The 22,467-nt window shown below is 41.4% G+C and overlaps 1 protein-coding gene across 4 annotated transcripts; it reads left to right on the forward strand.

Annotated features, from left to right (window-relative positions):
• The first annotated feature begins 338 nt into the window (after positions 1-338).
• On the forward strand, positions 339-21,574 carry PCF11 (PCF11 cleavage and polyadenylation factor subunit). 4 transcript variants are annotated; one of them, XM_071432825.1, is made up of 17 exons: positions 341-929; positions 5,676-5,801; positions 8,065-8,253; positions 8,645-8,836; positions 9,630-10,738; positions 10,998-11,187; positions 11,282-11,915; positions 12,002-12,607; positions 12,689-13,479; positions 14,836-14,923; positions 15,582-15,701; positions 16,223-16,331; positions 17,478-17,661; positions 18,063-18,218; positions 19,242-19,334; positions 19,854-19,889; positions 20,447-21,574. In XM_071432825.1, the coding sequence occupies exons 1-17, from the start codon at positions 741-743 to the stop codon at positions 20,657-20,659; spliced, it is 5,025 nt and encodes a 1,674-aa protein (XP_071288926.1). In that variant the 5' UTR covers positions 341-740; the 3' UTR covers positions 20,660-21,574. The 4 variants fall into 4 exon arrangements, with proteins under 4 accessions (XP_071288925.1, XP_071288926.1, XP_071288924.1 ...); XM_071432824.1 differs by having other exon boundaries at positions 339-929; positions 12,002-13,479; positions 16,226-16,331; XM_071432823.1 differs by having other exon boundaries at positions 12,002-13,479.
• The last annotated feature ends 893 nt before the right edge of the window (positions 21,575-22,467 follow it).

Raw genomic sequence — 22,467 nt, forward strand, 5'->3', positions numbered from 1 at the left:
ACGTAAAAAAAGTTCTTCCTCGTGCTGAGGTGGAAGTTTTTGTGGTTTTATTGATGGCCACTGCTCCTCGCCCAGGCGCTTCCCATGCGGCAGGGCGAACTCAGCGCCCAGGGAGCGGCCACTGCCGTGTGGGGGCTGTGGGGGCTGAGCCAACGGCGGGCGGGGCGGGCCGCGGAGGGAGGCGGGGCTGCGCCCAGCACCAATCAGCGCTCGGGGCAGCGCGGGAAGGCGGGAGGAAGCGGCGGGGTGGGACGGGACGGGAGACGTGGCCAATTGCGAGTCGGGACGCGCGTGCGAGAGCGGGACTCGGGGGCAGGAGCCTGTCAGCGGTGAGGAAGGGCGGTGCCAGCCAATCGGGGGCCGCTGTGGTGACGGGGGAGCCAATGGCGAGCCGCGCAGGCGGGGCGCCAGCCAATCAGGGCGCGTCCGGCGAACAAAAGGGCCTCTCCAAAGCGCCGGCCCCTCTCCTGAGCACAATTTCACATGACGCAACGGCTGCGGGAAGCGGTTCGCGAGCCGTGCCCGCCGCCGCCATTTTGTGAGCGCGGAGACTGAGCCGGCGGCGGCCCGAGGAGCGGCGGCACCGGCAGCGCAGCCAGCGGGAGCCTCGGCGTAGAGGATGCGGTAGAGGAGCCCAGCGGCAGCGGCGGGGGGGCGGCATCGGCATCGCTCGGCGGCGGCGGCGGGGGATCGCGGGGAGGGGGCTGTCGGTCGGTGGGTCGGGTCCTGGTCGGAGCAGCATGTCGGCCCCGGAGAGCAGCGCTGGCAGCAGCGAGGCCCGGGAGGACGCGTGCCGCGACTACCAGTCGTCGCTGGAGGACCTGACGTTCAACAGCAAACCGCACATCAACATGCTGACCATCCTGGCCGAGGAGAACGTGCCCTTCGCCAAGGACATCGTCTCCCTGATCGAGGCGCAAATCGCCAAGGTTTTTATATTCCACCGACTACTACTCCTACCTATACTGCTGGGGGGACCGGCCGGGGCAGCGGGGTAGGGCGGCCTGGGGGCCCGCAGGACAGGCGCGGGGGGAGCCGAGCGGCGGAGGCGGTTCAGGGGGACACCGCAGGGCCGGGGGACGAGAGGGCCCGAGGGTTGGGAGATGGAGTGAGAGACAGGGGGAGAGGCTCGGGCGGGTAGGCATGGCTGGGCTGGGCTGGGGCGGCGGGGGGGCCTAGGAAGTAGTGCCGGGGGGACGGGGGGGGGGGGGGGTGTTGGTAGTCAGGGGGCGAACAGAGAGAGCGCGGCTTGGACGGAGTTGGGGGAGGACGGGGGTGTAGGAGGCCGGGGGTCGCCGTGCGGGAAGAAGGCGGAGGAGGGGAGCGTGTCTCAGCTGGGATCAGGGAGCAACGGGGCGAGGCGGCGGGCGGGGGCTCCTCCTTCCATCGCGAAGCTTAAGGGTGCTGCTGCTGCTTCTACTCCCCCATGGCATAGGGAGCAGGGGACTCGAGGGAGGGGAGCAGCCCCCACACCAGCCTGTTGGGAGTAGGGAAGGCTTTGGGACTGGCCCCAGGGAGAGCTGAGGGAGGAGGGCAGCGTGGCTGGCGCCTGGAGCCCCGCGTAAATAGCAGGCACAACATGGCGGCCCGGCAGTGACTGGGCAGCTGCACTTCCTCGCCCTTGGAGCCGGGCTTTCCCCCGACACGCAGCCAGGATTCGGTGTCCGAATCTGGTGACTAAACCCTGGCGTTTTAGGGATTTTTACAGTAGGTGGATGCTGCAATTATTAGAGAGGACCTGAGTGGGGAGATCTCGTGGAGAGTTGGGTTTTTCTTTGGGGGGGGTGGTCTAAAGCGAAAATAAGGTTAAGTTTTTAGAACGCAAATTGTCCGCCACTGAAGGGCTAAGTGCAGTGACCTTTAAGTATAAGTTAAAGCTATTTCACTAGTGCGGTCCCTGTGAGAGATTAATTGAGGGGTGGAGGCTCCCTTATATCGTATAAAAGTTTGTGGGTGAAAGGTGAACATCTCTTTCGGTTAGAGAAGCATGTGTGGTGGTGATGGGGGTTGTTTTGCTCTGCCTCGGTAGAGAAAATTCTGTGGGCTTGGGATAATATGTTCGGATTTCAGGTGATCTGTGCCCCGAGTAGCACTAGCGTTGTGTGCGTATTTAATTTATTTTGGCTAGAGAAGTTTATTAGTTGAGGATGTGGTAGAAGAAATTCTCCCTGACTGTAGAAACTGCAGCAGCCTGTAGGATCCTAACATGGCGTCTGAAAGGCACATGATATAAAAAGGGAAAGAGGAGGCTCCCTCTGAGCCCAGCCCAGGCAGTTGCTGACATCAGTCAGCCACTGTACATGCATGGGGGTTTGCAGCACCTTTTTAGCGAGCATTTTAGAAGAAAAGGGTTCTTCTTTCAATCCCCCAACCCCCCCGTATTCGTGCCAGCCACCCCTCCCCCGTTGTTTCCCTTGCTCCCTCTGATCTCAGGTGTTAAAAGGCTTTTTTTCTTTGGCTTTAATCGTGGTTTATAATGGTGAGAATTGTACTGTCTAATGATGGGGGTGGGAAACATCTTTTAAGATACTTAATCTTATCTTTCTATCAATGCAGGATGTCTTTTTAGTGTGCCACAGACCTCTTCCAGTCTAGTTTTAAATGCTGCCAGTGGCTGAGCTTTGCCATTCCTTGGGGAGGTGACCTCATAATCTAATAGCTCTCACCATTATATCTCCTAAAGGGCAGTGGATGTATATAAAATGATTTGTGATGAAATAACAATGCTGTCAATTTTTTTTTCATTTCTGGGTGATTTAGAACCTGCCCTGAAGTGTGGGGGTTTTTTAAAGGATGTCTTAAAACCTGTATCAATGGTTAGTTTTGCCTAGTTACTGTTTATGACTGTAGTTTATTCAAGGCAAGTTTTTAGTTGTTTCTGGGAAAGTGATCTCCTTTACTAAGCCACTTTTAAAAAGTGTTGCCTGGAGACAGTTTGTTTAGTGTAAAACTTGAGTGGTCTGCTTTACTATTTAATAAATGGTTCTGAAATGTGTGACTGGTATTATAAAGTTTGTAAATAAAAAGTCTGAAATATGTATTTGTCTTTTTATTTACCATTGTATAGTGCAGAATTTGTTTCCAAGACCTATTTTGTATACAAAGTTGCCTTTTTTTTTCTTTTTTTTTTTAACAAATTTTTTCACAAGTTTGTGACTTGGGGTTGAATTGCCAGATATATTTTAAACTTGAAATCTTTTAGGAAACTAATAAAAAAGAGCCACACATTTCCAACAATAGCTTTCCTACGTTATTTGAAGGAACAGTGGGAGTTTTGTAAAGAAGTCTTTAATGCTATGCTGAGCTCAGAGTTAGTGTTCTTCTGCGTTCTGGTGGTTATGCGGCGCCTCCCTGCCTTTGGTTAGTGTCGTGCGGGCATCTTTCTTGCTTGGGGGTGCTGCAGAGACCTCCTGGAAACAAAATGCATTCCGGTGTGGGATTCCCTCTTGTGGTTATTGAAATACCTGCTAGATACCTTGACATAATAAACACTTCCAGAAGAGAAGACTTAAATATTCCAGCCGTATTTAAGTCACGTTTGTTAAAATGCGACACCTGAATAGCTTATGTTTGAAGCAGGGTACGCTGCTGAGCTGCTAATTGCGCTCCGTAGGTGGAAGTCGGCTTCCTTACCTAGATGGTGGTGTTTCTGTGTGATTGCTGTAACAGGCTGATGCATGATGAAAGGGACAGTTACACTTCTTTAGTGCTTTTGCTACTAATGCTTCCCCAGCATCTCAAACTTCCAGCTTAGCTGAGTGTAGTGAGCTACTTTCCTGCATTGGTGAAATGGAAGAATTCAACTTGGGGAGTAGCTCTTGGGCATAGGTACTTCTGGGAGAGCTCTTTTGTGTGTCTAACACACTGACTAAAAGTCAGAAGTGGTGCACTGTCGTTTTGTTATAAAAGAAGGCACTCAGAACTGGAGTGTTTTTAATGTGCCATTGTGCAGACTGCTTCCAAGAAGAAGCCAGTATTCCACAGACATTTTAAATAGCTGCAGATCCACAGTCTTCTATGTCTGAGACTTAAGTGATGCTTTTTTCTAACACTTGCACATTAGGTTGTTTACAGTTCAGTATTACGTCACAGCGTGAAATTGGCTTCTAATGTGCTGCAATTAGTTTTAGCTAATGTAGCTGGTTTTTTGTCTTTTTCTGCACAAAATGCATCACCTGCCTGTTTCTACTTTTTTCCAATATGTTTGAAGGCAGTGACACCCCCCTACCCTCCCACCCCAACTAACAAGGAGTTCTGCCCTCTTCAATAATAAGTTTCAGGTCATGGCAAATTAGTACGCTTCTAAGAGTGAGGAAGCCCGATTGCCCATGTAAAAATTACTGTTGAGTGAGTGCCCTTCTGTGAACCACCTCAAAGGGGAGGGAATTGCATTTAAAATGGTGAAGCAGTAGCACTTCACACACATGTCTGGATAATGGGCCTGCCTGCAAAGTAAGGTGTCGTTAATTAATCTGGTAGCCTATTCTGTTTAAAATGAGCAGTGAGTGAAGTTGTTCTGCTTTTATCCAGAGCTTACCAGATGGTGAATGGAACTTAAAGTATTACAAGTGGATGCTCTTCCCAGGGGTTCATGGTCAACACACACTGCTTGTGTTGTCTTCCATGTCCTCTTCAACAAGTCTTTGTACTTGCTGATGTTTTTTGGGACTTTGCTGTGCCTTCTGCTTTGTGAAAGCTACTGGCAGGCATTAAAATCACTTTTACTAGTCCAGTACTGCTTTCTGTAAATTGGAAGTTGCTGTAGTGGTCCAGGGTCACCACACTATTATCGCACAAACTTGGTATGAGTTTTGAAAAAGGATTTAAAAAAACCCCAACCAAAACCAAACTAAAAAGCCCCCCAAGCCTCCTGTAGCAAAGCTGTCTCCAGAGTTTGAAGACAACCTTCTATGAAAATGGTGGTTGCAGTTCCTGAGCTTGTCTGTGCGTTTACCCAGTCGACCAGATGACTGAGTTTTGACTGGATTTTGAACTCTATTCTGACTGTTTTTGCATGCATTTTGGAAATCAGAACCATCGCCATCTGCAAGTGCCAAGAGAGAATGGGACTCTCTGCTATATCCAGCTGGATTACAGTGAAATAATTGCAACCTTTTCTGCGTGTAATTTATGAAAAACTGTGATAATCAACATATAATTTACAGCTACAGAAGTTCACAGACTTGGGCTGTTTGCCAGAAGTCTAATTTGTGTTCTGTGAAATCCAGAAAAACCCATCCAGGAGGTTTGAATTATAAACAATTTTTAGAAGTTCCTTGAAGTGCAGACGATGGTTTCCTGCTAAGTTGCTTCCTCAAGGGAAAGGTTACACTCAGTACACTAGTGGCAATACTGTCTCGTGGGCTTCTTTTTTCCTCTTTTTTTTTTCCCCTTTTTCCAAAGCTTTGATAAACAAACAAATTAAGCTAAGGTGTTCCTTTTTTTTTTTTTTTTTTTTTTTGGTGATAGACCCACTGTATTATACTTTGAACTGAGTATCCATTTTTCAGATTAAGTTTTTGTATAAACAAAAATGCCAAACAAAATCCCTTGGTACTTATAGTGGCAACCAAAAAGAGAGGTCTGTATTTCTGGGATTGGTAATCCCTTTATTTGAAAAAGTTAAAGTATGTTTTTGTTGTACTAAACTTCTCAGTTTCTTCTTATTACTCCAGGCTCCTGCATCAGAGAAGCTACCCGTTATGTACCTAATGGATTCCATTGTCAAGAATGTGGGAAGAGAGTATCTCACAGCATTTACTAAAAACCTAGTTGCAACATTTATTTGTGTATTTGAAAAGGTATATACACTTTCAGAAAAGTACTGTATTCTAAGCAAAATTTGTTCCTGGTAAAATAAGTACGTGGTTTCAGGTTTGGGTTTTCTTGTGTGGCGAACTATACAAATGGATTGGTTTTTATAAATCTCAGTATCTATACTGTAAAAGATTATTCCTTCTGCTATCAAGCATGTTAGCTGAAAGATGTGAAGTATTACTTAATTTGGTGTGTAAACATCAGTAGCTTTCCTGTCCAGGCAAGATTTTACTAACAAGATTTTGACTGTTGATGGCTTAGCTGGATGGACTTTTTGTAATGTATAGACCAATTAATTACGAATCTTTGGTTTATTTTTAAGATAGTTAATAGTCCTTATGCCAAGAATAGACTGAGAATTGTTTTTTTTGTGCATTTCTCAAAGCCTCACTCTCCTATAGTTAGATTTGTTTGATTTACATAATTCACATTGTGCAGAATGAGTGCTTAAACTCAAGAGGGAGTAGCACTGACACCTGGTTCTCTCTTGGTGGTCTGTCAGCTGAAAAAAGTGCTGTGACTGTGTGAGAGAAGGACCTTAAAATGTGTGACTGTATTATAAATAAGTTTTAATTTCATTCAACGTCAAAAGCTGCTGCCATATCTTTTAATTCTGGCTCTTAATTTTGAAGCCTAGTGAAGTAATTGTGCACACTCCTCTGTGAGAAAAGCATGTCAAAGTCCAGGTTTTGAAAGGCCGGATTGAATGGGTTTTAAGTTGGATCAGAAAAGAAGGGTTAACTTCTGTGGTTTCCTGTATGTTAGAAGAAAGTGGTGTTCCATAAGAATGAGATGAATTAAGCTTTTGCATATTTATCATTATACATCAGCGAGGATCTGAAATCCCAGTATGCTTTATATATGGTTTTCAGATGTAAAGTGTGTGATGAAGTAAGGACTAGGTTGTGATCATGACTGTAGAAGACTTAAACTCCTATGTGTAGAGCAGATAGAGATAGATTTACTTGGTTTTTTGGTGTTAAATTGTGAATGCTCTTCTACTGAGTTGTGTTTAAAGTTGCAGCTGAATGAAGCTCTGGATAACAACTCACCTTCAGAGTTTTATATGTTAACTTGCTAGTAAGCTAACTAGAACTATTTATGTGTACTAGTTAGATGTGTAAGGTGGCAGTCATTTCTAATAGCTTAGTTTGTTAAAAGATGTGAGTAGAATTCCAGCACAGGCGTTGTTACAGATCTGGGTTTTATCAGTAAATGGTCACTAAGGTATCTTTAGACACTTGAAGTCAAACTGTTTGCTTAGTCATTCCTGCACATTTTTGCAGTGAACTTCAGTGAAGCCTCTCATGGAAAATTGTATGGAGGCATCATCCCCCAATTACTCAGTATGAATTACTTTTATTGAAGCTCCTGCTCTTACCCGAAAAGAACCTCCAAACTTTCCAGAATATTCTGTGTCTAGATGTAACATCTGAAAATGGCAGCAAAAATCATCTGCATGGGCAATGCTTAATGATTGAACTGGGATTTTGAAATTTGACAGCTGCATATATTTTGTCCTTTAATGTTTTTTATTTATTGTTCAGTTGAGCCATTTAAGTTATGAGATGAACTAAATTTTGCTTTATTGTAAATTTCTAATTTAGCTGCCATGAGATAATCCAATTGTTTGTAAAGAGATAAAATGGGCCTCTGGTCCTACAAGTACATTTGATCTGTGACTCATACATAGATGGGTCTAATTCTGCAGCTGAACTGAAATAGTAATTGACATCATTTTAGCTAATACTCATTTTATTGCATTTGTTGGAAAAAATCCTTCAGTGACTAAACAGCTGAGCAAAACACCTTTTTTCCCATTCAGTTTGTTTTTTCTTGATCTGTTTGTCATTGTTATGCTCCGGCACAAACACTTGAATGATGTATTGTCTCAGAGGCGGTTGCCTTTCAATACCTTTGTTACTGTATTTTTTTCCACAGAAGTTGGGCCACTAAAATGAGAATTTTGCTAATGGAAAAGTTGAAAGAAAATTCTCAGAGCATGGTAATACAAAATAAAATCTTCAAATGGCCTTGAAACAACAATTGCACATTTGAGCTTCTGTTACTGATCCCATTGATAGAGATGTGTTGTCTGCACTGCTTATAAATTTTGTGTAGCAAGTTCAGTATGTTGAAATGGCAAGATAGAAATAGGAAATGAATGAAGTCTTAAGTTCTACAGAAAAGTTTAAGAAATTGTTCTATATTAACTTAACAAGCCATAGAATTGTTTTATTGTTTTAGGTGGATGAAAATACTAGGAAAAGTTTATTTAAATTACGCTCCACATGGGATGATATTTTTCCTTTGAAGAAACTATATGCACTTGATGTCAGAGTCAACTCATTAGATCCTGCCTGGCCAATTAAACCTCTGCCCCCAAATGTGAATACTTCTAGCATCCATGTGAATCCTAAGTTTTTAAATAAATCGGTAAGTTTTTCTGCCTTCTGGAAGAACAGATGGTAATACATGTAGTTTTCATTGTTTGTGTGCTGCTTTTTGACAATTTCAAATACTAAGAATGAATTATCTGACCTTTGTAAACAGGTAAGAGAAATTTATAAATTCAGAATATTTGAAGGGTTTGGTGTTTTTTTTTTTTTTTTTAATTTACCAATTGAGTTCTAGGCTTTGGAACATTGAGGAATTGATATTAAATTCCACACCCGTCAAAGCAGGCAAATCATAGTGGGGCAATTGCAGTTTATAACTGCTGTATGAACTAAGTCGCAGTACTGGATCTTGATAACACTGAAAAGGAGATGGATTTAGTTGATTTTATTAGGATTTTAAATGTAACTTTTCTTTATTTTGTTTTTAGCCAGAGGAATCTAATGCACCTACCTCTGCTGTCACTTCTGGTGCCTCTACTCCTCCAGCTGTTCCTGAAATACAAAAGAATTTGACACAGGAGCAACTGATAAGGCAGCAGTTGCTTGCAAAGCAAAAACAGTTGTTAGAACTGCAGCAAAAAAAACTAGAGCTGGAGCTGGAACAGACTAAAGCACAGTTGGTGAGTAGGATAGTTGATAAAACTTGGGTAGTTGGGGTCTCTCTTTTGGAGAGTACTTGACTGTACTGGTAAGTATAGTTTATTGGTTTTCGCTCATGTTAGGCAAATGTAGCTGTTTTAGGACTACCACAGCAATGCAAGCGGAGCTGGGGTTCCTGAAGAGTTTTTGTTATCTTGAAACATTAAGTATTAAACTGAAATGTAAACAAAAAAAAAAAAAAAAAAAGTGGAATTCCTGTGGTTTGGTTTTAATCTCTCTTCAGAATGATACCTGACTGTGATCTTCCATCCTTCACCTCTTGCAACTGACAGTGAGCTGAGCTATTTCAAATATGTTTGTTCCTAAAGAACAAGGGAGCCCGATCGTTTGTAAGCAAAGTCAGTTCCTTGGTTGGCAGTAGTTGGAAGTCTTGCTGGGTTGATAGTTAACAATACAAAATAAAGCATCTGTGAACTAAAGTGTGAAAATAGGATACTTGGCAGCTGAGTTGCCTAGAGCATGTGGAAAATATAGGAAAGCTAGCACTGTAATTGGAATGTGTGCCAAATTTACATCTTTTGCAGTATTTATGTTATATATTGATCTTGCTCTGTGTTTGAATTTGATTTGTAATGGTACTGCATTATTTTAGTGCTTATAATTAGCAATAAGTGGGTCAATTTCTGTTGAATGGCTGAAGCTCATAACTCTCAAGACATGGCTATTATAGTTTTGGTTTTGAGACAGAATATTAGCACCTCTGGGTAGGAGTTGTGGCATGCAGATTAATGCTGGATTTTTTTCCAATTTCAGGCTGTATCTCTTAGTGTTCAGCAGGGATCATCTAGTATAGCTTCAGTTCCAGCACCTTCCAAGCAACACATGTCTCCCACACCTCATATGACAGTTAAACCACCTCATCAAACTGCTGTGCAATCTGAAAAAAACAAACCATCCCCAAGTCCTCCACTTCATGATATCAAAATAGTGAACAGGGATCCTCGGCTTAATAGAATGGGTCAACATTCTTCTCATACTAAAGATCAGTCTCACAGGAAAGAATTTTCACCGAGTGTGACCAGTCAGTCTGAGAGCAAGGGAAACAAAACAGCACAGGCTGAAAAACAGAACTCAACGAAGTCAGAAAAATCAAAAGCAAGTGAAAAAACACAGAAAAAAGAACTTGAACAGTCCAAAGCAAAATCTAAATCACCATCCCCTTTGAAAAATAAGCTGCCCGATACTAAAGACAGCAAAAACCAGGAATGTGAAAGTGCTAAGGTGTCTGACATCAGTAAGCGGGATCCAAGACTGAAAAGACATCTTCAGGATAAGTCAGAGGGGAAGGAAGAGGAGATCAAAGAAAAGAGGAGAAGTACAGAGAAGAAGGAAAAAGAGGAGCATAAGACTTGTGAACATAGACCAGTAGGGAGCAGAAATAAAGTGATTAATGGTGCTGTTCAGAAACAAGATACAACTACAGAGGAGTCAGAAAAACAGGGTGGGAAACAAGGAAGATCAAGTAGTAGAAAACGTTCACGATCACGCTCTCCTAAGGCAAGATCACCATCTACACACTCTCCAAAAAGACGAGAGAGGAGATCACCTAAAAGAAGACTTCGGAGTTTATCTCCTACTTCATCAACTCCTAAAATTGGAAAGATACGTCAGATAGGCCCTAAGCAGTCTCACGTTGAAGAAGGCACACAAGCAGCAAGAGATGAAAGAAATTCTAATAAGAGAAATGTTAAACAAGAGGTGCGTGATCCAAGGAGATTGAAAAAAGCTCAAGAAGAAAGACCCCAAGAGACAGCCACCCAGCATTCTGCAAAAGCTTCTCCAGATCCAAAGGAGAATGCAGAAAACTGGCAGGGATCCAAATCAGGCAAGAGGTGGAAATCTGGTTGGGAAGAAAGTAAAAAGTAAGTTACTATCTCTTAAACAACTTGTGTGTGAAGTCAGTGGAAATTCTCCTGTTGGCTTCAGTATAGCTGACTTTGAGAGGCAGTGTTTGGATTGTTAAAATTGATAGGTTTAATTTGTTTCTACTAGTGAAATACAGAGGTGATGCATAGTTAGATTCTAAGGTGATAGCAATGTTTTGCCATGATCAGTTCTAGTAGGAACCATTACATCCTGAATAATGAATAATCTATATTTTACATATATTTTTGTTTTCAGCTCACAGCAGAATGATGAACACCAAGCACTGGTTAAATCCCCTCACCAAAGACATCGGGAAAACTGGCCTGCTGGTAAAGGAATTCTATCACCCCGAGCACCAAAGCAGCAGCACCGGTTAAGTGTGGATGCCAATTTACAGATTCCCAAAGAATTGACATCTGCAAGTAAAAGAGAATTACTTAAGAAGGTAATACTAATAAATCTGTCTTCATAGAAATGTCCCAGGTGTGGGGTTTTTTTCTTGTCTTTTTGGAAGTCTAAATTTTAACTTTATCTTACAGGCTAATGACCGCTTGACATCTGGTGAAATAACACAAGATGAGTTTCTCATGGTAGCTCATCAGATCCGACAGCTGTTCCAGTATCAGGAAGGAAAGCACAGATGTAATGTCTGGGATAGCCCTACAGAGGAAAAATGTGGTTTGAAAAAGAAACCTCTTCTATCAGATGCAGAATTAACATATTACGAACATAAAGCTAAACTAAAAAGGACACAAGTTCAGCATTCATTGTCAAGGCTTGATCTGTTGGATCCTGATGATATTTTGGATTATCATATACCTGATGCACTGCTTTCTGGAATAGAATGTGAGCAGGCAAAAGCCAAGCGGGGGGTACAGTTTGACAGAAAAGAGCCATTTGCAGAAAGATCAAGGAGACACTCTCCTGTAAGTGGCACTACAAGACCGTTTGCTGAAAACCTGTCACCACTTGAGAGTCGACGAAGACTTGAAGACCAGCGTGCTACTAAAGGAGCAAGAGGTTCTGATCCTTATGACAGCTGGGGAGAATCGGATGAATTTAGAGATGCTCTCAGACAACAAGGGAAAAGCACAGCAGAGTTCCAGAAAACAGATGGTGATGCACTCTGTCGGTTTGATAATCGTGAAGAAAGACAGCTTCTTGGGCAAGCTGGTACGTGATTTTACTTTATTTTGTATCTGTTAAGTAATTGACAGCGTATTAGCGAGTGGTTATGTGATTTGTTCTGGTTTTTTTAGGTGTTCGAGAGGAACCAAGGTCACCGTTCACTGAACGTTTCAAAAGAGCTAGGTATGAAGATCCAGAGAAAGCACCATTTCCAGAAAGTCCAGGATCAAGATTTGGAGGTATTGAAGGAAAGCAGAGGATAAGTGCACTGATGGAAGACAGACCTCTGTTTGATGGCTCACCTAGACCGACTGCTGCAAGGGTTGGGGTAGATGGACAAGGCAGTCCTTTTGTTGATGGTCCTGCTGGTGGTTCAAGTTCCAGAATTGATGGGCCAGCTGGACAGGCTGCTATGAGATTTGAGGGGCCTTTGGTGGGGACAGGTGCATCTCAGTTTGATGGACCACTGGCAGGAGCAGGGGGAGCTGGAGCCTTAAGATTTGATGGGCCACCAGGGCAGCTGGCAGGGTCCCTGAGATTTGAAGGACCCTCAGGCCAGGTTGGTGGAGGAGGTCCGCTGCGGTTCGAGGGACCTCTTGGGCCTCTGCGGTTTGAGGGGCCTGCAGGGCAGCCTGTAGGTGGGGCTAGATTTGAAGGTCCTGGAGTTGGTCTCAGGTTTGAGGGTCCTCATGGTCAGCCTTCAGGTGGTCTCAGGTTTGAGGGACCTCATGGTCAACCTATGGGGCCTCGGGGTCAACCAGGGGGTGGTCTCAGGTTTGAGGGACCCCATGGTCAGCCCTTGGGGCCTCATGGTCAACCGGGGGGTAGCCTCAGGTTTGAGGGGCCACATTTACAGCCGTTGGGGCCCCATGGACAACTTGGAGGTGGCCTCAGATTTGAGGGGCCACATGGTCAGCCCATGGGGCCACATGGGCCATCAGGTGGTGGGTTCAGGTTTGAGGGACCACATGGACCATCAGGTGGTGGGCTGAGACTGGACGGACCACGTGGTCAGCCGGGTCTAGGTCCTAGGTTGATTGATGGACCAGTACACCAGGGAGCTGGTGGACTTAGATTTGATGGTCCTCTTGGTCGGGCTGGTCCAAGATTTGATGGCTGTCAGGGAGCTGGATTTGATGGCCAGCCTGGACAGCTGTCTCTCTTGCAAAGATTTGATGGAATTCATGGACAGCCTGGTCCAAGGTTGGCACCTGGCCAACAGACACAAGCAAGATTTGAAACAGCCATACCTCAAAGATTTGATGGACCTCACCAGCCAGCCTCTAGGTTCGACTTGCCCCTCGGCCTTCAGGGTTCACGTTTTGAAAATGTAGCTAACCATCCTGCCTCAAGACTAGAAATGTCACCGTATGGACAAGGTGGTCCGTTTGGTGAACATCCTGGCCAGGGCTACAATGGACCAGCTCATGGAATGCAGTTCCAGAGACCTGATATATTTGATGGTTCGCCCGGACCAAATTTCAATGGGCCAGCTGGCCCAGGAGCACAGAACTTCCCACTGAGAGCAGCTGGACATTACTTCGAAGAGAAAGGTCTCCAGGGTCCTCAATATGGAAATTTCAGTAATATGCCAATGGGAGGTAATCAGGTAAGAGCTGATTGCATCAAATACTTTGCTTGCAGAAATGTTTCTGTTAGAGAATTAGCAGGATTTCTTCCTATAAAACTGGAATATTTTTCTAAAGCATTGACAGGCTAAGAGTCACTAGATAATTTAAGAAGGATGTGCATTGCTGTGTTTCAAGAATCTTTCTTTAAGTATTAGACAAAATATTGGATCTTTGCAATCACTTCATAGTTCAGAATATGTCTTTGAAATCATTATTTTCAGCATTAGAACAAAACCAGGTAATTGGAAGCCTTTGGTATTCTCATTAAATTTCAACAAAAGTGAACTCTATATGAAGCATAAAAGATAATGTAAGTGATTACATTATACTTGATTAGTTTTTATAAGAGGTGTGAAGTTAGACAGGACTAAAATAATAATTGTCGTTTTGCAGCTGTTAGTACTGGTTACAAGCCAGTTTTAGAGAGATAGCCATAACTTGGGGGAATTGAGGAAGATAGGGCCATTGTTGAACTTTCTTTCTCAACTGCATTGTTGTCTTTTAAAATTCTCCTGGCACTGTCTCGCTTTGTCAGTTCAGTTGTCGTTGCTGTTGCCTCTTGGAAATGTTCTCTTCAAAAGGAGTAAATGATACTTTACAGTGGTGAAACTGATGTAATTTCTTGCAGTAGTTTAGAGATTTCTAAATGCATTTTTAATTTTGGAGGTTAAAAAGTGAATGTGAAGAGTTTACTGATTGTACAAAAGCAGGTAATGTGTCCTACAGACCTCTAATGGGGTAAAATCTTAAACAGTGTGTAAATCCAGAAAACAGCCAGTTAGGGAAAAAACCTCCAAACATTTTTATTACAAATGTGTTATAAAGACTTGTTTTTCTACCTACAGCTTACTGTAGCTGATGTGCTAAAAAGTCTTGTTGTCAAGATGCGTGTCTGTACTAAATGCTGGTTCAGGTCCTAATAGGAATTAATTGTGGCATTTTTTAATAGACATCTACGGGTTCTTTGAATTTCTTGATGAGTTCTATTTTGGTGACCATGAGCAATTTAAAAAGAAGTACTATGTTTGGAAAATGTGATTGTTAAGTAGAAGGAAAGGTGTTGAATGTGTTGTGGTAGGGTTTTGTTTGTTTGTTTTAATATTAGGCAAAACAAGGATGTGGTCTGAATTTTCCTAGTGGGAGATTAAAATTAGGGAAAGATCATACAGTTATTTGTGGTCTTCTTCAATACCAAACTGACATGGTTCATTCCTGGAAGGAGTTCAGTATATGTGAAATAATTGAGAAACATCTAGAAGTTAATAATAAAATGTGAAAAGTAAGTTTATAGTCACATTGTTATACAAAGATTACATAAATGTTTACTTTCACAGGTTTCTCTCATGTCTGCTCAACCAGGACCTTACGGCCAAGGTCAGCAGTATTTGCCAAATCCTGGAAGTTTTGTCCAGAACCCTGCAGGTGTGTAACAAGAGAATTCCTTTTATTTCTTTTGGATTGTTCATTTGTTGGTGGCCACAAAAATGACATTTTTTAATGTCCTGAATTACTTGGGGTGTGTGGATTAAGGGAAGCCTCCTCAGTGAGGTGGCTTTAGATATGATATCTGTAGCGCCTTCATCTCTTAAGGAGGTTTACTTAAACACTGGAGGCTTTTGGTAGTTTTCATTAACCATGTGGTTTGGGTATCAAGTTGTGCTGAAAAAACAAAAAAAATGGTTTTGAACTGTTTTTCTGGAAGGCATCAGTCTGTAGGTCTAGCTTGCTGTGCTGGGGTGTGCAGACATTTCCAGTGTATGAGTGGTTAGTAGTGAAAAACTTCAATAACATCGTAAAAGGTAAGAATGCATTTCAAGTAGAGATCTGTGTATGGGCAACCAGCTTAGATAGCACTCCAGAACACATTATGAAGGAAGGGAAAATCTTGTTAAAAAGATTCCCTGTTTCAAGAGAAAAAATTAGCCACTAGATAAAGCAGAGAGTTGGTAAATAATTTGTAACAAAAAATGAAATAAATGGGAGGCAACAGGAAAATTGTGTTGTGAAATATACAGATAAAAGTGAAGTTGATTTCTTATGCTAACCATTTGCCACCTTGAATGTCTATGTTCTTCCCTAGGAGCCCTTTCCCATTCATATCCTGATAACCACCTTGGACAGGTTGATGTGAATGAGTTGTTTGCTAAACTGCTGAAAACAGGGATCCTCAAATTGTCTAAAACTGATTCCACTTCAGCACGTATGTAGATTTATTATGTTCTAACTATTGAGTTTATCCACAGCTCAAGTGTAAATCTGAGTATGCACACTTCTGTGAACTCCTGTATAGATTTTTTTAAACTGAACTCTATTTTTGGGAAGGAATTTAGTGTATGTGATTGAGTAAATTCTTAGTATCTTGTTTAATTTACATTTTAGCTATCTAGAGCAGTCAGTTTTGTCTTTGGTACTGTGCTTTTGTAACTTGTTCTTGATGATAATTAGGTCTTTTTATCTTCTGAAATATTTCTATATCTGTGAAGACTGAATTTTAATGCCAAACACTGAGGTGAAATACTGTTTTCCTCAATTGAAATTCTGGCTTATTTTCTTTTATGCTTTTTTAAAATGGTGTCAGAAGATAACTGATAGTCTGATTAACTGAAGATAACCATAGTCAGATTGTATTAATAATATTTGAAAAAAAACTTTTAGGAGCATATAATTTCTTTCTGATGATGTACTGAAATTTTGATAAAATAATATCTTCATGGTTTCTAGAAGCGAACGAAACATCAGCCCAGCCGAATGCTGAAGAAGAAGATGATGATCAGAATGAAGATCAGAATGTTCCAGACCTCACTAACTTCGTAGTCGAAGAACTTAGACAGTGCGTATAGTAGCGTGGGCTTACAGTAGGAATAACAGCGTGGCAGGAGCTAGATAGTTCGTCCAAGACAGTTAAAAGCTTTTAAAAGATTATCTATCCCTTAGTGATTCTGAGGAGGTTAAACCTGCATTGTTTGATGTCAGCCTTGTTGAAACTGAGAAAGGAAAAAGACAGAAATTGAACATAGGAAAGGTTAGCTTTACACAAAGGTGTGTGTGTTGTTACTTCAGCACTAAGGCTGTGATAGGCAGTGAAGCCCAGGCCTGGGCTGCACCAAAAGCTGTGTGACAAGGTTGTCAAGGGAGGTGAATCTCACCCTCTGTTTTGGTGAGACCCCACCTGCAGTGCTGCTCTGGGGCCCCAGCACAAGGAGGACATGTTGGGAGTGACTCCAGAGGAGACCATAAGGATGATGAGAGGGCTGGAGCATCTCTGCTGTGAATAGGCTGAGGGTTGGGGTGGTTCAGTCTGGAGAGGAAACAGCTCCAGGGAGGCCTTACTGTAGCATTCCAGTACCTAAAGGGGACTACAAGGAAAGCTGGAGAGGGGCTTTTCACAAGGCCATGGAGTGATGGGACAAGGGCAAATGGCCTCAGGCTGAAGAACAGATACGCTGTAGATAGTAGGAAGAAATTCTTTACTTGAGAGGATGATGAGGCACTGGAATAGATTGCCCAGAGGAGCTGTGGATGTCCCTGCCCTGGAAGTGTTTAGGCCAGATTGCCCTGAGCAACTTGGAAGGTATCCCTGCCCATGGCAGGGGAATTGGAACTCTAGATGGTCTTCTAAGATCCATTCCAACCCAAACCATTCTCTGATTTTAATTATACCATTTGGTGGTACCTTGTAAAGCTGGGCCAAATGAAGGCATTGCTATTTGTGCATTATTAGTCAGAAAAGCTAGTAGGAATGAGACACAACACTAGCATGTTTCTCATGAATCATTAATAAGAGCCCATTGTTTTTTGAATGTTTAAGTTGATTGTGCTATGAAAATCAGGATGAAATGTAGTCATATTGTGTACTTCTAACTTGGAGCAGATCCATGCTTTTTCCCTACTACTGTAGGCAAGTGAAGCAATTTACTGAGAAACTTCTTACTGTCTTTTTTTAAAGAAGTGCTAAGATTTTTCTCTCTTTTTGTAGGCGTTACGATAGTGTTATAAATCGGCTGTACACTGGAATTCAGTGTTACTCCTGTGGAATGAGATTCACTACTTCACAGACAGATGTTTATGCAGATCATTTGGATTGGCATTATCGCCAGAACCGGACGGAGAAAGATGTTAGCAGAAAAATTACACACAGGAGATGGTACTACAGTTTAACAGTAAGTAATGCAGTATTTGTCTGGATAAATTACAGGCTGGATTCTGTGCTTTATTCCTGCATGTGCTGTAGGATTGCAGCTGAAATTTGCATCATCACAGGAGTTGGTTGTGATAAACAAGATACTTCAAGTAGTCCGCAAATGCCTGTCAGAATACAAAAGGCAATTGTGTGATGAACAGTAAACAGTTTAAAGCTGCTTACTGCACTGTTTTCATTCCACTGCAAATGGAATTTGAAGGATAGTGATTTTTTTGGTAAAAGAGTTTTTGAAGCATTGCATTGTGAGAAAGAGTACACTGTGCTAATGCTGCATGTGGGAAATATTTCAGTTTTAACAAAGTAGCATTTATTAAATACGATACTTTGGGATGTCTGAGTGAGAATGAACACTTTCCTTAGGACTGGATTGAATTTGAAGAAATAGCAGATCTAGAGGAGCGTGCTAAAAGCCAGTTCTTTGAAAAAGCTCATGAAGAGGTTGTGTTGAAGACGCAGGAAGCTGCCAAAGAGAAGGAGTTTCAGAGTGTCCCAGCTGGACCAGCTGGAGCAGTGGAGGTAAGTTTCAGCTTGCCAGACAGCAAGAATCTAGTCTTTTAAAGGCTTGTACTGTACTCTTGTTACTAAATGTAGACTTTGTACTTGGGCCTTTGTGTAGCCCCTCCGTAGGTTGTGTATTTGTGTATGTAATGGTTGTTTCCCAGGGGCAGGAGTAGTAGAAACCTGTAGTTAAAAAAACACTACAGCCATTGGCATTGTGTAGTTTTAGCAAAATTGAAATGGGCAAATGTGTTAATTTGCTAAATCTTTTATGTAGAGAAAATAGTGTAAGCGATTTGTTCTTTGATGATTGCTTGTCATTCAAATAACTACAGGATTTACTGGGGTTTTGGTACTTTCAAACGCAAAAGTTTCTTTTTTGGTAGCAGATAGGTGTTACAAGAAAGAAATATCACAACTTGAAAGTACCTAATAGAGCTGTATTTTGGTAGATGAATTAGTGTCGTAATCAAATACAAATGTTAGAATTACAATTTAGTTTTACGTGCTAAGTCTCTAAGAAACTAGTTATGAAACCAGAAAAGCCTTTATTTAATTTTAAAAAGCACCTGTTGTGCTTTATTCTCTGGGTTGATAATTTTTCACAAAAGTACTAAAAATCTTCTGCTTTGTCTCACTTGAAATTGCAGGTTAAGGGGGAAGAATTAAAATATTGCCAGAAATAAAACTAGTTAAATCGCTGTAATTGATTGTCTTACGTGAAAGTAAGAAGGCATTACACTGTTACAAAATGCTTGGCAGACTTACTAACTAAAGGGGTAAAGTTTACCTTTCTCAAGTGACAAAGAGTATTCAGGGCCAGAGGGTGATCCTTTCTCTGTCTGCAAACCATACTCAATTTTTAATTAAGGTTTACTAATTATTAAAGTGATTTTTAAAGTGTGGGGGAAAGATCATGTTCTAGGCTTAATATACTTAATTTAAAAGAACCTTATTTGACTCCTGCTAGATTCTTGAATTTCATGTGTTGAGCAAATTGCAATAACATGATTTATCTCTGTTATTCCAATAACTTTTCAGAGCTGTGAAATTTGCCAAGAACAATTTGAACAGTATTGGGATGAGGAAGAGGAAGAGTGGCACTTGAAGAATGCTATCAGGGTAGATGAAAAGGTAATCTGATCTTATTTACATGTGATGCTAATTTATAGTAAAACCCCTGAAGAATTACAGAAAAAAAAACCCAGGAGGAGGTGGCTAGTGCTCTTTTTCTCTTGAAGGATTCCTATTGTAGTTTTTCTGGCTTCCAAATACATAAATATCCCTGCCTGTGGAAGTGCCTGAAATCCTGGTGTCATTGGTACGGGCTCAGTAGCTCTCCCTTACACTGCAGTGCTCAAAGAAAAATGGATGTCTCTGTGTATAGGTGTGGGTATGGGCTCAGTTCTTCCTGCATGCAGCTGTGCACAGATAATTCCCAGCACTCACCAGGCTGCTGTATGATTATATATCCTAAATAAACATCACAAAATCTTGTCTCAGGTATGGCTGACGCCATACTTAGCCTGCTCAGGCCATAGTTTCTCTAGATGAATATGTGATAATGTGTAATAGACACTGTTCAGTTCATTATCAGTGATCCTGCTGTAATTTATTTTTACATATTTAAATGTATAACAATTTTTTTTTCAGATTTACCATCCATCTTGTTATGAAGATTACCAGAATGTAAGTGAATCCTTCATATTTTTGGAAGCATTTTGCTTTTAGTTTGTTTGCTTCATCTCTTTGCTTTGCAGGGAGCAGATGTGTTCAGAATGTGCTGCCCATTTCTCTTGCCTAAGACTTGGAGGCCTTGGGCATGGCAAGTTTATAATACAGAATTAACTGAGATGTGTTTCTGGTTGTGAGTACCATGACAGCTTGTGTGCCATAAAGCAAAGCCATGGTTTGATGGATTTATTGTGGAGTAATGTGTAATCTTAGGAATTTTTAACAATGGAGTAGGTGGGTATTGGTGTGACATTTTTAATGCTTTGGAAGTTACAACAGTTCATGGTAATGTGTTAAACATCTCTGCTTGGTGATACTTTTCAAAGGAATTGGAAAAAAAAGTAATGCTATTAAAAAATGAATTTGTTTTCTTAAAAGTTTGACAAAGTAGAAGTTTGGATTTTGAGTGCCTGACCACCAACATATTTGCATTTTGAAAAAAGGCAAAAAGAATAAGAGGCTAAAAATGGTTATTTTAGTGTGCTAATGCTACATTGACTTTCACTTTGTAGACATCATCATTTGATTGCACACCATCTCCCAGCAAGACTCCTTCAGAAAATCCACTAAATATAATGTTGGACATTGTTAAACAAGAAACAGAAGAGTCCTGTGACTCACCTAAAATCAAAGAAGAACCTGAAGACACCCCTCCTCCTGCCTGTGCAGAAGAGAGCACACCTGCATCTACAGAAATCAAAACAGAACCTGAGGAGTCTGTTTAAATAAACTGCGGTATGATTTCTTTTTTTTTTTTTTTTGTTTTTTACAGAGGAGCTGCTGTGTTAATTCTGGAAGACAAATACTTTTTATATGAATAAAATGTCCAATTGAGGCAGGGCCTCAACTACTGTTTGGTTAATAAATACATTTTTGTATTTGAAATTTCTTATTGCCTGCACAGTTTCAGGTGTCATTGTGTGAAAGTTCTGTAGATGCGTGAAAATTTAATGGTATATGTAAAAATGTAAAATTTTCACTTGTTGAAATGTAAATTATAAATAAAAGATATTTTTGCTATGTATGGAGTGTAATGTTTATGCACACCATCAAATAAATACAGTGTTTCTGTACTTTTTTCAGTTTAAAATTGATTAAAATGAATTTTTGCTTAATAAGATTCGGAAAAATGAAAGCAAGACTCTTCCTTCAGTTATCCCATAGGTGGGTTATCAAGGGAAGGAGCTTCTCAGACAGGCCTAGATTCCTTGTCTTTTTAAAGTTATTTGAACAAGCTTACATATCCAGATGTTTAAAAAAACAATTACAACAACAAAATAATAAAAAAATCCATAGAAAAACTCACAAAAAGACAGTTCTGGGTAGAAGGGGAAAATTTAACAAACCAACAGGAGTGCTTGATTGTGGTGAACACAAGTGCCAACAAAAAAGATTAACAAACCAGGATGCCTGGTAGTTAAGGTGTTTTTAATGATTTTTTTTTTCCAGTAGTCAAACACAAATTTAATAAAGCTGAATTTTCTTTACGTTACAGGGGGGAATGAATGTAAGAATGCTCATTTGAAACATAGTTAACATTTTCTTTTTTGTTGCTTATGACTGGACTTAGATGGTAAACCAGATATCCTGAGATGTTAATATTTCTTAAATGTTATAAATAAAACTAAGCATATATTTGAGTGTGAGTCTCTTCCTTTCAGTGATGGGTCTGTGTGGCTGGTACGTTTGTGGGAATTGAAATAAAGTTGTGTGTTTCAGTATGCATTTGATGTTTTATTCACCCTGCTAGTTGCAGTGTGCATTTTTAACTTGCTGGGAGCAAGACAGAAGCACTAAAACTCAGAAAGCAATGTCGCAGTCCTACCAGCTTATACTGGGAGTCAGAATTCCCCCTTAGTGTGCGAGTGGAAATAATCAGCAGTGCAGGAGACATTGGCTGCAAAAACTTCTTTCCATGTTGACACCCCAGCTTCACACAGTTTTGAAGGTGCGAGTCATGCTTTGATTCTTCTATTAAGGTTGGAGCTGTAGATAGTTGTTTTATATGTAGTTCTAGTGAGCTTGCCCTGTTCCAGCTATGAGACTTTAAAATGCTGTTTCATTATAGACAGTCCAGAGGCACAAAAATACAATGGATCAGGGTGGTGTCAGTCCATGCAGTGGTGTGTGTGGCTGCTGGCTGTGTTGTAGGGGATACTCCTTTGTTGTTGTAACCTCTTCCTGGAGAAGGGATGTAGCCTAGTCCCCTGGCCCAAATATGATGCTTTGTGTCCTGGAATACCTTGAACTTCTAAATCGCACCAACTGAAGTTCCGAGGAGACTGAGCAGAGACGTGGTGTCTTTAAATATTCAGAAGGCTGTTCAGAAAAGGGAACAAATTACTCTGTCTACTAGAGATAGAACAAAAATGAGACCTATAAGTCGCAGAAATAGGCTTTATGACAGGTCTTTAATGACAAGGATAATTAAACCCTAAATGGTTCATTAAGCTCACTTGGTCCATGTAATTACCACTGCACACCTGTAAATCTGACTGGGAAGGGTTCATTCTGCCTGGAAGCAGGATTCTGG

This window comes from Agelaius tricolor, unplaced genomic scaffold (assembly GCF_023055355.1).
Source record: "Agelaius tricolor isolate 1412-34295 unplaced genomic scaffold, bAgeTri1.0.p SCAF_9, whole genome shotgun sequence".
Lineage (NCBI taxonomy): Eukaryota > Metazoa > Chordata > Aves > Passeriformes > Icteridae > Agelaius > Agelaius tricolor.